This window comes from Neolamprologus brichardi, chromosome 17, assembly GCF_056152115.1.
Source record: "Neolamprologus brichardi isolate AB-2024 chromosome 17, ASM5615211v1, whole genome shotgun sequence".
Lineage (NCBI taxonomy): Eukaryota > Metazoa > Chordata > Actinopteri > Cichliformes > Cichlidae > Neolamprologus > Neolamprologus brichardi.
Window position 1 is genome coordinate 2,685,259 of NC_142120.1, and position 16,619 is coordinate 2,701,877.

At 40.0% G+C, this 16,619-nt stretch overlaps 1 protein-coding gene across 1 annotated transcript in view; it reads left to right on the forward strand.

The window, feature by feature from the left end:
* The window catches only part of pde4ba (phosphodiesterase 4B, cAMP-specific a), a 220,286-nt gene that overhangs the window by 47,498 nt on the left and 156,169 nt on the right, over positions 1 to 16,619 (forward strand). The window contains exon 3 of the mRNA XM_087830357.1: positions 6,949 to 7,187. Within this exon, the coding sequence (XP_087686483.1) occupies positions 6,949 to 7,187 (239 nt within the window). The remainder of the gene's footprint in view (positions 1 to 6,948; positions 7,188 to 16,619) is intronic.

Genomic DNA, 16,619 nt, shown 5'->3' on the forward strand with positions numbered 1-16,619 from the left:
AACCCCTGAGACCGACTCACCGAACCCCTAGGGTTCGATCGAACCCAGGTTAAGAACCACTGTGTTAGAGTAATGTAAAGGTGCCTTCTACAATGGCCACAGATGAACCGCATAGAAACATTGTTTTTATGTCCTGAGCAACTCAGAAAGTCACCGTAATGTAACATTCAATAAAACTGCATAGAAACTGTTATCAGTTCAGGAATGTTGCAAAGTTTACACAGAGTTTGAGCAGGAAGCCAGTCCAGTGTTACTGTTGAAGATGTTATCTGACCTGGGATCAGATTACTGCCTATTCTGGTCCATACGGTGTGTCCTTTACTTTGCTCTGGTAATTGTTTTGAGTTACATGTGTTTTTTCCTCTGTATCCTTTATGGATCTTACATCACCATCCTTCCTTTTTCCCGTCTTTATCATATTTTGTTTTCAGTGCAGTTCTTATCACTATTATGCTTCACATTACCTCTTTGTATCTGCCATCCGCCACCACCATTTATTCTCAGAGCTGTCAAAGAAAAGCATTATCTGTTCCTCCTTGCTGACTCCTCTGGAGCTCTTCCCACATCCCTGTAAAGCAGTACTTACTCTATTTATTTAAAACATATTTACATATGGCACAGCACCAGAGTCAGGTCATGAATAAATTTTTACTGCTTTGTATTTCATTACATAGTGCCTCTACTTTTTAATGTTTGCTGTCAATTTATAATTTGCCTAAGAGCATGCTCATTAGTCTTTCAGTTGTATTCTCTAAAAGCATGGTTTCCCTTTATCTTCAAGAGAAAGGGTCAGAATTCATTATTTGACTGAACATTAAATTAGTTTAAAAAATGCTGAAGAAGAAATAAATCATCAGAAAGCCCATCTATGTTCTCAGGCAATTAATGCTAATGTTGGTGCCATTTTAGATGATGGACCATTTCATAAAGTTTATGAAGCAATTATTTATTTTTTAGAGAAGAAATGAACAGCATTGCCCTTGCATATTTTGTGTAGTGACATCAGAAAAATATGGAAATAATAATCGCATAATTATACAAAGCAAAGCCACAATAGCTGCAGCCTGCTATTTTTTTTTTTTAATGAAATAATTGTGGGAAATTATTACGCAGAGGAAAATTGGTTTCAGAGGTGCAATCCACATATGTGTGACACCAGTGTTAATATATACAGTGGTGAGCAGCATGGTACAGAGAAGGTTAGTGAAACTGAATTTATGCAAACAGATTTTCATAAAGTTACGATTACAGACGAGCATAATCCAACGAAACCGCTAAAATACAAACTTGGGTATTTTTCATATCTATACTCACCGGCCCCTTTGTTAGGTGTACCATGAGCAGTGTTGGTCAAGTTACTTGAAAAAAGTAAACAATAACTAATTACTGATTACTTCCCCCAAAAAGTAATCCAGTTACTTTACTGATTACTTATTTTCAAAAGTAATTAATTACTTAGTTACTTAGTTACTTTTTAAAAAACACGATTTACAACCTGAATAGGTGATAAAGTGATAGATCTTTCAGCCCAATTCTACTTTTTCTACATAATCCATCATACAAAATGTAATCAAATGGAAAAGTCTCTTTTTAAAACTTGTTTTATTAGTTTTAATCTTTTAACTTTATGCATCAAGCAAAAATTTAATTATCTGCAACATTCTCTGACTGGAAGATATCTTTCAAATAGATGCAAGTAAAACACAGCAGAAAATAAATAAAGTCAAAGACTAGCGGTCCTGTTGCTCTATTTTCACCTGTAAAGCAGGAGTAGGGTAGGCGGAGGGTTACCCTGGTGCAGGTGTGCAGCGGTCAGTGGAAGAATCCGCGAGTTTCTCTGTGAGTTTCCCATTACGTCGTAGCTACTCGGTGCTTGCTCGGAAGTTTAGGGGGTTTTTTTCGCTGTAAAAAGAAGTTTTCTTCCCACGCACAACGGACACTAATGTTTTTGTCACTTTTTATGGAATCAAACTCAAAGTAAGGTCAGTACTTCCACGCTTTAAACGCTGCACGCTCATACTCTCTCCGCACTCGATATATGATCCATTGTTGATCTGCACACAGCTGTTACAAGTAACGTGTTACTGCCCATCTCTGAACATGAGTATTGACTAGGGCTGGGTTTCAATTATCGATTTTCCGGTTAAAATTGATTTTAGCTTAAATAACACGATATCGATTCATTAAATCCTGAATCGATTTTTAAATATAAATGTATTTTGCCAGAAATGCCAAAATCTCAGGTTAAAGCTTTCATTTCAGCAACCACCAAACAGCTAAAACAGCAAATGAGAAACTGGTTCCACGCTTTGCGTGGATCCCAGGCATCAGAATCTTTGAGTTGTCGGCTTTCTCACCCGACGGCACGTCCACTGGGCCTGAAAGCCGACAGCTCACAGATTCTGATTCTGCAGGTTTCGTCACTCTATGACCAAAATTTACTGAACTAGCAGAAAAAGATCCAAACTACGCTTCACATTTGATAAATATTGTCATTAATTCCCTCCTACATTTGCTGTTTTGCTTCCGACACGATAAAATCCCACTTCCTGCACTGCTCTCACTCTATTTTTGTTTTTCAAAACTTACCTCTGACAGCAAAGCCTCATTTCTGCTGTTTAATACCGAAGAAATTTAAACTTTTTAAAATTAGACCAAATTGCAAAACGCTTAGCTGTATATATGGAGTGACTGCCTCTTCTCTCTCCCTCCCTCTCTTGCTGCTACTTCAATTGTGAAACTGATCAATGATCAGCTGATCAGCTTTTCTGTCGCGAGTCTGTCTCTCTTCGTTGTTTTTGGCCCACTTTGCACCAGAAAGAGGAAACCAGCGGCTGAACAACAGCAGCACTATTAAGCTTGATAAGCTGTTGTTAGAATTTATTTAATATTACTTTCTACACCAGGATCGTTTTCTACGCAGCTGACGGCTGGTAACTGTGCAGGGGCGGATCTAGCAAAGTTTAGCCAGGGGGGCCGATAGGGCATGAACAGGGAAAGGGGGCACAAAGACATACTTTTCTTTCTTATTCTCATTTAAAATGTTCAGCTTTTAATAAATAATTATCTGAATCTTACACCCAAAGCTTTAATCTGATGTAAAAAGTATAGAAGTCCATTACTGTATGTAGTAACTGTTAAGTCTAATATACCCTAGTAAGCTGTAGTACTTTTTCCTTTCCTTGCAGTCTGCAATTCTGTTGAAGAAAGATGTTGAATCTATTTAATTCTTCTTCTTGAAAATAATTGATTTTTGTGCATTTTGTTTCACACTTCATCAAATTAAAGTTGATTATGTCGATTAAGCATCATGAGGTGGGGGGTGATTCCCTATTTTTTTTTTTTCTGGGAGCTTGCAACCTTATTAGTTAGGTTGCTTACTCTTTAAAATACCAGAATAGGGAGGATGGAGCAGGTTTAAGTTTATTAGATTGATCAGTTTTGCTGAACTATGAAATATTTTGGGTGCAGTGTATTTTTTGCATACAGAATAACAGAATAGCTTTAGTGTTTGTTTGTTTATTTAAACTTGAGTATGAACTTATACAAAAAGCAGCAATATATTAAAAAAAAACAGTGTTAATTAAAAAACACACTATCGGATTCATATCGGTATCAGCCGATATCCAAATTTATGATATCGGTATCGGACATAAAAAAGTAGTATCGTGCCATCTCTAGTATTGACTGCTCGTTAGCACAAAATGACAACAAGATCATCTCCTCAATACACAGATGGTCTTTGGTCTCAGCTGACTGCAGGTTTCCCCACGTGAAGAAACGTTTCTCCCACTGAAAACACTACGTCTAGATGAACAGAATTCATTTTCTAGGGTTTCCTTAACTGGATGATTGGGCATGCATCAAGACATTTAAATCATAATGTCATTAAATCAAAAAGAAGGTCTAAGCTATTACTAGTAAGGTGTACCTAATAAATTATAATGAACACACCATTATTTATAGAAGAATGTAAAGACCTAAAGGGTAAATGAAAACCTTGCTAATGTAAGTGTTTCTGCGTAGATTGTAGGGAAAATAAATGTTGAATAAAAACAATGGTGTAAGTCAGGGGTGGGAAATTCCAGGCCCCGAGGGCCGGTGTCCTGCAGTTTTTAGATCTCACCTTGGGTCATCACACCTGAATCACATGATTAGTTCATTACCAGGCCTCTGGAGAACTTCAGGACATGTTGAGGAGCTAATTTAGCCATTTAAATCAGCTGTGTTGGTTCAAGGACACATCTAAAACCTGCAGGGACACCGGCCCTCGGGGCCTGGAATTGCCCACTCCTGGTGTAAGTGGAGGACATGAAGGAAACCATGAAACTGGGGCAGTGTCCTGCAGACAGTCCTGCCCTTAAACCAAATGAACTGCTGCAGCATGATGTGAAGATGGATGTTCAATGAAGACACCAGAAATATGAAGATCCGTTTTATCTTGATAAATTGTCCCAAATTACTTCTCCTGGTGTAATAACAAGACTCTGTGAGTTCACTCATCCAGTGTGTTCAATTAAGACTTGCAGAGTAAAACTGTTCGGGGTGTTTCCAGCTTAGTTGTGTTTGTCTCTAAATGTGACTTGGATGAAGACCAGTCTGCATTCGGGAGTAATTAGTGCACCAAGCGACAGCTCTTAGAGCAGGATAAGAATTAAATATAACGAGCTGAACCCAGCTGGGTAAAGTTTACAGACACAAATGAAAAATGAACAACTGCTAATAGCAAAACAAAGAGATGATTTTTACACAATGGAGAAACAGAAGCCAAATCAAGCTTTCAGTATCCTTGTTTGCCGTTAGCACTGATTGAACAATCAGGATTTGTTGGGCTCCTGGAAGCCACGAGGGGAAAACATCATTGCCCACACGGCTAAAAGTAAATGTGCAGTGAAGTGAGGTTGTAGCGCTGCTAGCGATGCGTTGTTAGCTTGGTAATGCAGAGAAGCCACGCGTAGGCAGAGGGAGGCAGCTAGCCAAGAAGAGAGGTGGTAAATACTGACATGACTTGTCACACTTTATATTTCCGCATTTTAAAATGTCTCACATTAGCCGAACCATGAGAGATCAAGACAGCCCATAATTTGGCTGTGGTACGGGATAATTGAGCATCACCGTGGCATGTGTGGGATCTTCTGTGTGTTCCAGGTGCAGGTGATTTCCATACATGCCGCCGCTTCTTATCGCATGATGTGTTGATGCTAGGTGGTGTTTTAGCTGCTACCTTCAGCTACCTGAGTGGGAGACACAAAATAAAACATTCAGGAAACAAGAGAGGAAGTATCTAACTTAACTGAATGATTGTTAACATCAAGAAAAAACTAAATAATTTCTTGAGAGGTGTGTGAGATATTTGAGATATGTCAGAGGATATCAAAAGCGTAAACATAAGCTGTTGAGACGACAAAGACGGAGAAGAATAGCGGGCAGTTAAATATGACTACATAGTATTTCAGAATCACAGTATTAGATCAGCAGCAGCCTGAACAGCTGACACAAAATCGGATGGATTGTTTCGTGTTTTGACCACACCATGAAAGAGTCACTGCAGGAACTGAGAGACCAGGAAATGTTTTTCCGGTCTTCTGTTGTTCAGTTTTGGTGAGCCTGCGGCCTCAGTTTCCTGAACGGTGTGGTCTTCTGCTCTGGTGTCCTTCAAGGTTCTTTGCACCTTAGTTGTACCAAGTTGGTATTTGAGCTGCTGTTGCTTTCCGATCGTGGCTCAAGAGTTGGGAGTTCGTCTTGTAATCGGAAGGTTGCCGGCTCGAGCTCGGCTCCGACAGTCTCGGTCGTTGTGTCCTTGGGCAAGACACTTCACCCGTTGTCTACTGGTGGTGGTCAGAGGGCCCGGTGGCGCCAGTGTCCGGCAGCCTCGCCTCTGTCAGTGACTACAGTGTAGCTGCCATCACCAGTGTGTGGATGATTGTGTATAGTGTGAAGCGCTTTGGGGTCCTTAGGACCAAGTAAAGCGCTATACAAATACAGACCATTTACCATTTCAAAGCAGCTCGAAGCAGTCATCAGCTGATGCCACTCGCTGAGTATTTTCTTTTTTCAAATCGTCCTGTAAATCTTCGAGATGATCGTGTGGAAAAATCCAGGTATATCACGAGTTTATGAACGACGTCAGCCCGTCTGACACCAACAGCCTCGCTGCATTCAGAGTCATTTAAGTTCTTTCTTCCTCATTCTGATGCTCACTTTGAACTTGAGCAGCTCGACCATATCTACATAGCTGAATGTACTGAGTTGCTGCCAGGTGATTGGCTGATTAGATTTGCGTTAACGAGCAGTTGAACAAGTGTAGCCTGTGAGTTTGCATAGTTGATGTGCATGCTAGAAAATCTAAGCACATGCTCAGTTTTTCTCTCTCGTTTGCTCATTAACACTCGTCAGGCTCTATCATGGCTTTCAGAGCTACGTGTTAAATTAGGCCGTGCAGCTGAGACACAAACATGGTTTACATGCCGTGCAATCAGTTCACTACAGACGGCGTACGCTACAGTAATAAGACAAATGATGTCCGTAAATAAAGTGGATGAGCTGAAGCTTCAGAGGAGGAATGAGTGAAACAGAATAAACAGCTGCGTTGATCTTGTTTTAAATGTACGTGAGTATTAGAAATATGGAAACTGACACGTTTGTCACTCTTTTTAAACAGTCGAGGTTTTTTTGTTCGTGATACTTATTTCTTTCTTAGAAAGCAGACGCTGCATCAGGTCACCGATCCACTGTATGGTAATAGAGTTGAGTTTGAGTCAAAAACAAGGCTATGGCGCCACTTAGTGGGCAAACATGTGATGAACTGGCGAGAACAGGTTTGTGGGTTGGTGATAAAGTTTAATTTCTTTTTGCTCTGTTTATTTTTTTTAGTGGAGAAAATGTTTTATCTTGCTTTAATTTTTTTAATCTGTATTTTTAATTGTTTTTCTTTCTTTCTCTTCTCAGGACAGCAAAGAGCCTCCGGACTGCTGCCTCAGTGAGTCTTTCACTTCCCCTTCCTGCACTCTGGGAGTCGACCTGCGCCGAGGACGACGGCGTTTCTCGGGCAACCTGCAGCTACCCCCGCTGTCGTGGCGTCAGGGGGAGAGGTCGCGGACGCCTGACGGAGAGATCATGACGAGGCCGACGTCCCTGCCGTTCGGAGCTCCTCCCAGGATAGACATCACACCGGTGGATCCTGAATGGTGAGTGGGCTGAAACAAAGAAGGTGTACAGTTAATGTTAATCTCACAGGAAGAATACTATGAGTGTGTTTGTGCATTAGGGGAGGGTTAATGAACATGTTTCTTCAGGTGGTTTCTGGGGCATCTGCCATGAACACGCGAGCTCTTGTTAGCATGTTGCTCTTCAGGTTACATTGGTCTAAGTGTGACAGAACTCAACATTTACACAGTGAGTTTTTAACCCTTTAAAGCCGGTCAGAGCAGCACGCTCTGTTTTGCGTAACTATTTTTAAATCCCAGCAACTCTGCAACCGCGTGAGCTAGCACAATAATTTTTTTGCATATGAAACCGGAGGAGTTGTACTTACATCTTATGCCATCAGCTTGTCCTCGGTCACAGTTTCCTTCCACATATAGCTTTGCAAAAACTGCATAAAAAGCACTTGCAGCAACAAAAACATAATATTCCAGAAACACGCTTTGCTGATCCAATCAGCTGTTCATAACACTTCCTAGGTTGGATTAGACGTCAGCGCGAACTATCGCATGTCCGCCATGACCTGCCCAAAACCGGAAGTGACGTCATGACGCGGAAATGTAGTTTTTTACCATCAGGGCCTCATGAGCCTATAATTGTGTTTTTAAAAGTTATGTTTGACTTTATGACTTTCTGTGTGGTTTCTGGGATGCTTAGGACTCATATTGCACTGCTGGAAATAGTTTATTTTGGTGCATATGCTGCTTTTTTGCAAATTTGCAGTATAATAATTATTTTCGTTTTTCCTGCAGTATATAAAAATTGGTGTATTTCAAAAATAAAACTATGAAGACACTCAAAATAAATTTCCTGTGGTGGGAAACTATTTTGTGCAACTTTTTTGTATTTACAGTTTTGAGGGATAAGCCTCTTAAATTTCTCTAACTAAAAATATATGTTAAAAAAACAAAAACGATTTTCAAGTTTTTTGTAGTTTATTGCACTTTTTTGTAATTTATGTAATTACTATGCACTTAATGCAGACATATTATTAAAATTTAGGCTATAATGGTTGTATTGATGTATAGCAACTTGAAATGCTCCCAAAAATGGCTCCACAGCATGTAAACATATAATATAAGCTCTGGCGGACTTGGTTCTATGGTAGGTCTTAAAGGGTTAATGCCTCAACACTGACTTGTGTCACAGAAAGGCAATGATCTCGCTCCATAATAAAGACTAAACTATAACATATTAAAATCCAACAACTGTTTGGTTTCCTTTAACACAGATACGACAATAATTCATGCTTACAGTTTGTCAAATTGAGAAAATGATCAACAGCTCGATTCATTATTTCAATCATCGAGTAGCAGATGGTTCGTGCTGTCCTTAATCACGTAATTCTGGGTTTGACTCCACCTTCTTTTTTTTTCTTCTTTTTTTTTGCCTGTCCCGTTTGGTTCTTTTGCATCAGAATTATTGTCTAAAGGCGAAGAAAGATGCCCAACGGATTTACTTTACCAAACTGACCATCCCAGCCTTGCCGTAATGGTCTATTTGATTCATCTTTTATTGTTTATTTTATTTATTTATTTTAACTTGCTAGATACGGGACAGACTTGAATGAGGAAAAGAAAAGGGAGAAAGGAAGAGAGGGGAAAAACAGCGGAGAAGAAGGACGGGGATAAAGGGCAAAAAAACAAAAACCAACTAAATAAGCAGACAAAAAAAATACATATCAATCACCTGGATCACCTGTTGAGAAAGAAAAAAGAAAACAAGCAGAAGAAAACGAGAGTAATACAATAAACAACATCATGATGATCTATGGGAATATAACAGTAAATACTAAATATTAAACATTATTGTGCAGCACGTAAGATCAACAGCACAGTGTGCTTTGAGGTAGGAGCCAAAAAGGGTGTAGTTTGTGTGTGTGAGCACCCGTGTGTACACCTGTGAGCATGGACGCGCTTGTTTTTAAAAGGTTCCTTCATGTAATGATCTGCTAGAGGGCACGCAAACTCCACAAAGAGTTTGCGTGCTCTGTCAGTGTGGGACTGCAGCATTCCTCCCACGGTGCTACAGTCATGCATGCAATATGGTTGTAAATGAGGTGCGAGTGTGAGCACGAAGGGCTGTGTGTCTCTCCGTGGGCATCCTCTGCGATAGACTGGCGACCTGTCCGTGGTGCACGCCACCTCACGCCTAATGAGAGCTGAGATGGTCTCCAGCCCCCTGTGAATGAAAGTAGTGGTTAAGAAAATAGATACAAAGTAATTACAATAAGTTGTTACTTTTGTTAGTTGTTACAAATGCAGGCCATTTACTTATTGTTACACTGTTATACATTTAGTACTTTAACATCACTTTAAGCTACATTTAGTTGCTCTTACAGGTAAAAATGTGCTTTACAGTGTGGAATCAGTACTTCTGTGTAAGTAATCGGATTACTTCTACATAACCTCTACATACATGTCTGCCTTCTAGTTGATGATTCAGTTCCTTTGATTAAAATGAGCTGATAATAAATATATGCATGGCACTGAAGTTTGAGGTTAATGACACGTTTTATATTTTATAATACACATATTTTTAAAACTAGTTATTCAACCCACATTTATATAACACTTAAGCACAGCTTGACTAATCTTTGCAGACAAGCATCAGCAAAATGAGCTGTAGAGAGTACAGAAACCTCTCTGCATCAGTGTGTGATTTTTCATGTCCCATTAACGCTGATGAAGATGATGCCGCCTCTTTACATTATTCATGCACTCGGCCCACAGAGAAAGTGCATCCTGGTGCACACCGGGCACTCGTTCACAGCAGGAGGCACAGTGTGCAGTTTCAGATGACACGTACACAAACGGCGTGTGGCTGGGTTTGGGTTGGAAGCCTGTTGTATTAAATTCAGATACACTTTTGTTAAGCTGGCCAATCAGCCCTTACTGGCTCTTTACTCGAGTACTCTCAGTGAGTTTGATGTTAGGAGAGATAAATCCAGTTAAGGCACACTTGAGTTGGAGTTGCGTAGTGCTTACTTCTCTTTAGATAAATGGATGTTGAAAGGTGGATGCTAATTAGCAATGATTGGCACTGAATTTAAGTGTATGTGTTTGTGTGGTGTATGGATGCGTATGTGTGCTGCTCCATAGTGAGTCGACACAGTTGTAGGCAGTGTTGGTCAAGTTACTTGAAAAAAGTAATCAGTAACTAATTACTGATTACTTCCTCCAAAAAGTAATCCCGTTACTTTACTGATTACTTATTTTCAAAAGTAATTAATTACTTAGGTTGTAAATCGTGTTTTTAAAAAGTAACTAAGTAACTAAGTAATTAATTACTTAGTTACTTAGTTACTTTTTAAAAACACGATTTACAACCTGAATAGGTGATAAAGTGATAGATCTTTCAGCCCAATTCTACTTTTTCTACATAATCCATCATACAAAATGTAATCAAATGGAAAAGTCTCTTTTTAAAACTTGTTTTATTAGTTTTAATCTTTTAACTTTATGCATCAAGCAAAAATTTAATTATATGCAACATTCACTGACTTGAAGAAATTTGTTTAATATTTAAACCTATTTTCTGCACATTCCAGCACATAAAATATATTTTTTGTGTTTACACTCAGTCTTTCAAATAGATGCAAGTAAAACACAGCAGAAAATAAATAAAGTCAAAGACTAGCGGTCCTGTTGCTCTATTTTCACCTGTAAAGCAGGAGTGGGGTAGGCGGAGGGTTACCCTGGTGCAGGTGTGCCGCGGTCAGTGGAAGAATCCGCGAGTTTCTCTGTGAGTTTCCCATTACGTTGTAGCTACTCGGTGGTAGCTTCGGGGTTTTTTTGCTGTAAAAAGAAGTTTTCTTCCCACGCACAACGGACACTAATGTTTTTGTCACTTTTTATGGAATCAAACTCAAAGTAAGGTCAGTACTTCCACGCTTTAAACGCTGCACGCTCATACTCTCTCTGCACTCGATATATGATCCATTGTTGATCTGCACACAGCTGTTGTCACGAACGTCGCACTCGCTTACGTCACTGTCATGAGACATTCTCCCAAAAAAATCACGGTTTTAGTAACGCAGTAACGCAGCGTTCCTACGGGAAAGTAACGGTAATCTAATTACTGTTTTTGCAATAGTAATCCCTTATTTTACTAGAAAAAGTAATCGGATTACAAGTAACGCGTTACTGCCCATCTCTGGTTGTAGGTGATGGGGGGCTCGATGTGGCTACAATGATTTCTTTCTCTCAGAGAGCACATGTGCCGGTGTTTACAACAACAGATTGTAACTTTCTCCAGTTTTACACGCAGATAAAGTTTCAGCCACGCCTCATGTCTTTTTTCATTTTGCTAGACAAGTGGGGAAAACAGTAAGTGCAGCAGTTTATAAAAAATCTGCAAACACAGATATAAATAAAAAGCATAAAAAAAGGTCGGTTGGTGAGGCCAATCCATGGCTGATAGTGTTCCCGTATGTGTTTTCCTATTATGGAATACTTTTGTCAGTCAGTCTGCCCCAGGGCAGCTGTGGCTACAACTGTAGCTTGCCTCCACCAGTGTGTGAATGTGAGAGTGAATGGGTGGATGACTGGACGTGTAAAGCGCTTTGGGGTCCCTAGGCGGGACTAGTAAAAGCGCTGTACAAATACAGGCCATTTACCATTTTACTGCATTGGCACTGTTCTTCGGATCATTGATTTTGGGGCAAGCTGCCAGTAATTCCTAAAAATACACTTTAAGATGGGTCTGTTTGGTGCAGACTCTGAAATGTGTAGAAAAAGCAATCAATGTCCAAAGAAAGACCTTCACAAATGAGGAGTGGCTCAGGACTTTCACACAGTACTGTAAACAGTTGAAAAATGTAATATTTGTATTATACAAATGAAGTAATGTTTCTGCTATTAAAACTGTCTGTTGGGAACTCTGCAAGTCTAATTTTATTGATATGTTAAATGCTGAAGAAATCACAAAGACAATACAAATGATCAGGAGAGATGTAACAAAGTATCCAAGTCAAACTATTCAGATTGTTTGTGCTGTTAAACGTGTCGAACTCCAGTCCTCGAGGGCCGCTGTAAACTTTTAAATGTGTCCCTGCTGCAACACACCTGAAGAAAGTTAATTGGTCTTTAGCAAGAATTGAGTGCACGCTGAGGTGGCGACCCCTAACCGTACTCAAGTACATTTAAATGAATGTAAGTGTGATGGCTGCACTTACAGCCACACAGTGTTGCAGCTGTTCCAGTCCCTTGATTAAGGAGCCAAGAGGTGGAAAAGGGGCGGAGCCAGCTTTAAAGGAAGACTGCAAATTGGTTCATGCCATAACTCGGGACCATGGGGGGAATTGGAGTTCATTATGTTTGGTTTAGTTAGGTTTTGTGTGTTTTACCCCTTCTCCTGTTTTTGTGGGCTGATCAGCCACTATTTAAGTTTCCCCTTTGTCTCGTTAAGTTAGGTCAGTTTGTTTGAGTTATCAGTAGTGTTGTCAACTTTGAGTAGAGTTCTGTTATTTTGACCTCTTTTATGGGCCCAAGATTTTGATTCTTTTTGCATGATTTAACTAATTATGTTTTTTGGGTTAAATAAAAAATCAGTTTTTTGGACTTTAACCTGTGCCTAAGTGTCCATCACAGTAAGTTTTTGAAAAAATGTTCATTGAAAAATGAATCAAGTGACTGAATTGCCACCTCAGCATGCAGTCAAGTTCTACAGAGCCTTGCTAATGACTTAGTTCTGCTATTCAGGTGTGTCGCAGCAGGGACACGTGGAAACGTTTTAGGACTGGAGTTCGACACCGATGTATTAAACATTAAAGTCCAGGCCGCTTTTCTCTGAAGCATCAAACAAAGCCCTGCATGTGGATGCTGATGTACAAAGTCCTCGTTTGTGGATTAACACGACTGCATGTTTAAAAGTGTTGTACCTTCTCTTGTAACCAGCAGAGTGCAGTGTGTTAATTCTAGCTGGATGCACACATGCGGAGAGCAAACATCGTGTAAATGCAGATATTCGGTGCACTGGATGGTTAAATGTTTGTTTTGGACATTTGTGATCTGATGTTCATCGAAACACCTGATGTTATATTGTTATATTGTAATAAATGACTCCAGCAGAGAATTCAAAATATGACGTTTATTGCTGTTTTTCTTTTGAATTTGACGGCTCTGAACATCCTGTAGATATTTACTGCATTTATTTTTGTTTCTGTTAACAGCGACTTTACTGATGGCAGCACAGTCCACTCCTGCAGCCACAGGCTTTGTAGCAGGTGAGGCGTGTGTCAGCTGTCAGTAACCGTGGTGGCAGAGGCAGACGTGTTTCCCTCGTGTACTCTTCTCTTCTAAAAGCCATTACGCTTTGCTCCCTAAATGTTGCGGTCAGCACAACCTTCCTCAAGTCTGATTACTCTCTCCCCCTGTGAAGCCACGAGCTGGCGGATGTGTGCGCGACTGTTTACATGTTTCTATGTATATCTGTCTGCAGTGCAATTTTAAATCCAAGTCAACAACAGTTTGCCCCATCCCTCCTCTTGATCCCCTCTCGTTCCACTCGTACTTATTTAAGTGCCTTCCTCGGTGATTACGAGGAGGAGGAGGAGGGAGCAAGAAGTTATTTTGGGATTTTAATTATTTTCCTGCTGATGTGCACAATCATTTTCAAGCTTCGAGTGCCTCGTGCATTGATTGTGGAAATCGTGTGTGTTTGTGCAACTGTGCATAAGAACCTCTGCTTGTAAAGATGGGAGCTACAGTAAATTTGTGTCTTATGCATGAAGATGTGTGCAGCGTCAGACCTTAAAGAGAGCTTATTACGCTCATTTGCACCTCATTTTCATTCTTGGATCTTAACGAAGGAGCTTTGTATGATTTATACCTCGAAATAATCCCCATTTGTCTCATATAGCCCCTCATATTCATCCACTGCCAGCTGCTCTCCCTTTAGGCCACACTTAGTTTAAGCTAACGCCCTTCTGATTGGCTTCACCCTTGAATAATAAGGTTTGATCAGCAGATGGGAGTGATTGAGTGATAATGAATTCTCCTTCCTTTGACTAAAAGAAGTAGTTAATGCGAGCCTCCACCACTGTAACGTTAAACATGTGACAGCGCACGAGGGAAAGCACATTAGTTCCCCTTCAGTGTAACTGTAGCTGTGATTCTTAGTGCATCCCAGCTGAAAAGGTGACGACTGGGGGCAATTCAAGGATGCCAGAGTTGTGACATGTGAAGTTGAGCATAAGAAAGGTGATTAGCTGTTTTGTGTTCATTACATATTGTATGCTGAGTAATTTGCATGAAGGTGAGGGGTGTCTGCAGCAGAGATGAAATATGATAAAGCACCAAACTAGTGTACAATTTTCATGATGGGACAAATTCTCCTGAAACTTTCACAGTAACCACATATGTTTTAAAATATGGGTTTTCTGGTCAAATATTTTGCCTTGTGTTGCTCAGAGTCTGATGACTGAGGTAATGATTGGCCAAAAGAAAGATCACAATGGATCGACAGAGCCTGCAGGTCTGCGTAGTTCTGTCTCAGGTAGCATGTTTGAAAAGACCGTGCAATGCATTTGTTTCTTTACCGGTTAGAGTGCAATAAGACGTTTCACCATGCTATATAGGGCTGGCTATATCATACCGTTCACGGTGATACCGGTGTAATTTTGGGCAACGATAAGAAAATGAAATATCGCCATAGAATATGGGTAAAACGCGCATGCGCAGTGCCTTTGTTTACATACACACATGGCGGCGATGCAGAATGAGAAGAGCGAAAGTGGATCGTTAAATGAAACAGATGAACCAGAACTGGTTTATAAAAATGCTGCAACTTCACTGGTGTGGAACTGGTTTAGCTTTCGTCCGTCAGATACACAACAAAGCACTATTTTTGGTAGCGCATGCTAGCGGGCCGTCGTTATTACCGTGTTGTTTGGAAAATATGGCGCACTTAAAATCAATCCTTTGATTTTTCTGAAAGTCGACAGAGCCCCTTATAATCCCGTGTGCCTTATGTATGAACTCTGGTTGTGTTTACTGACCTCGAAACGATTTTATGTACACGGCGCTCGAAAATCTGTCAGATGTTTCAGTACGACTTTGCTAAGCTACGAAGCCGCACCGCTTGATGGATTGTCGGAGCATTACGGCATCGTAGGCGGAGCCTCGCGGAGTGATACGTACTGTGCTTCAACATAATGTTACCGTATTGTGTGTGTATAACCTCTTTAAGTTCTGTGGATATTATACATGGTTATGCTGAGGATATGTCGGCCAGTTTCCACTGGAAATGCCTTTTGGTTAAACTGTCAGCAACGAATTTTTACATTTTTATATAACTTTAATGCACATAAAAAAAACAGCTGCTTGTTTAAGTGAAAATACATTGATGGGTTTTTTGCACTAATAAAGTTGAGGAGTTGTAAAGTATTTTGTCTCGTGTCAATTATATCGTCAGTTATATCGTTATCGCAAATTTTTAAATGTATATCGTGATAAATATTTTTGGTCATATCGCCCTGCTCTACTGCTATACATTTTTTTTATGCTTTGAATTTTTACTGTACTTGCATGGCTATAACTTCTATCAGTGATGGATGCTTATACATCTTCTCTTTATAGAATACTTTGATTCTGCATTTAGCTGTTTAAAGTTAAGTGATGTATGATGATGAAGGTTTTCCCAGAATGAGTGAAATTTTCCATGTTGAAAGTCTGTTTAAACTTGATTTGGAGCTATATTTATTTTTTATTTCTATTTTTTCCCCATCGTGTCAGAGCGTCACTGGTCAGATTATGACTCGTCTGCACTCGGTGTACTTTCTTTGCGTGATGTGTTTCGAGCGCTGCCCTCTACGCTGGTGTCCCAGACGGCTTTTGTGTGGGTGCTGGTAATCATCACGGCCAGGAGGCAGAAATTGGATCTTGCACTTTTCATTTTAGCAAGCAACAGATGAAGGCAGGCAGATTATGCACTGTGGCTGTAGTTCCAGCAATTCAGTTACCTCCAGGAAGAGCGCGTGGAGCATCCAACATGCTTCTGATGATTAATCATCCTTTTTTTTGTAGCTGGTTAAATGTTATACATACTTATTTGTAAACATGTACAAGTCGTGCACGCACAGTTTCATCAGCTCTGCAGGTTTTTTGTTCACTGCCAGAGGGAAAAAAACCAGATTTTTGTTACATGGCAATCCTCTCATGTCCGAGTCGGGCTGAGAATTAAACCTGAGAATATTCTAGTCTGTTAAGCTGTGAAGTGACAGAGACATGGAGTTTTTTCTTTTTTTAATCTGTCTGCTTATACTCAAACATCCCAGAGAGAAATCTGTCATGGATATTATTTTTCACTCTTATCTAGGAATGTGCAACAATGTCACCTTCAAATAATAATACTCTTTGTTCAGCCTTCTTTCTAGATTATTTTAAGGCTCATATTCTTGTTTTCGTCCTTCCTTT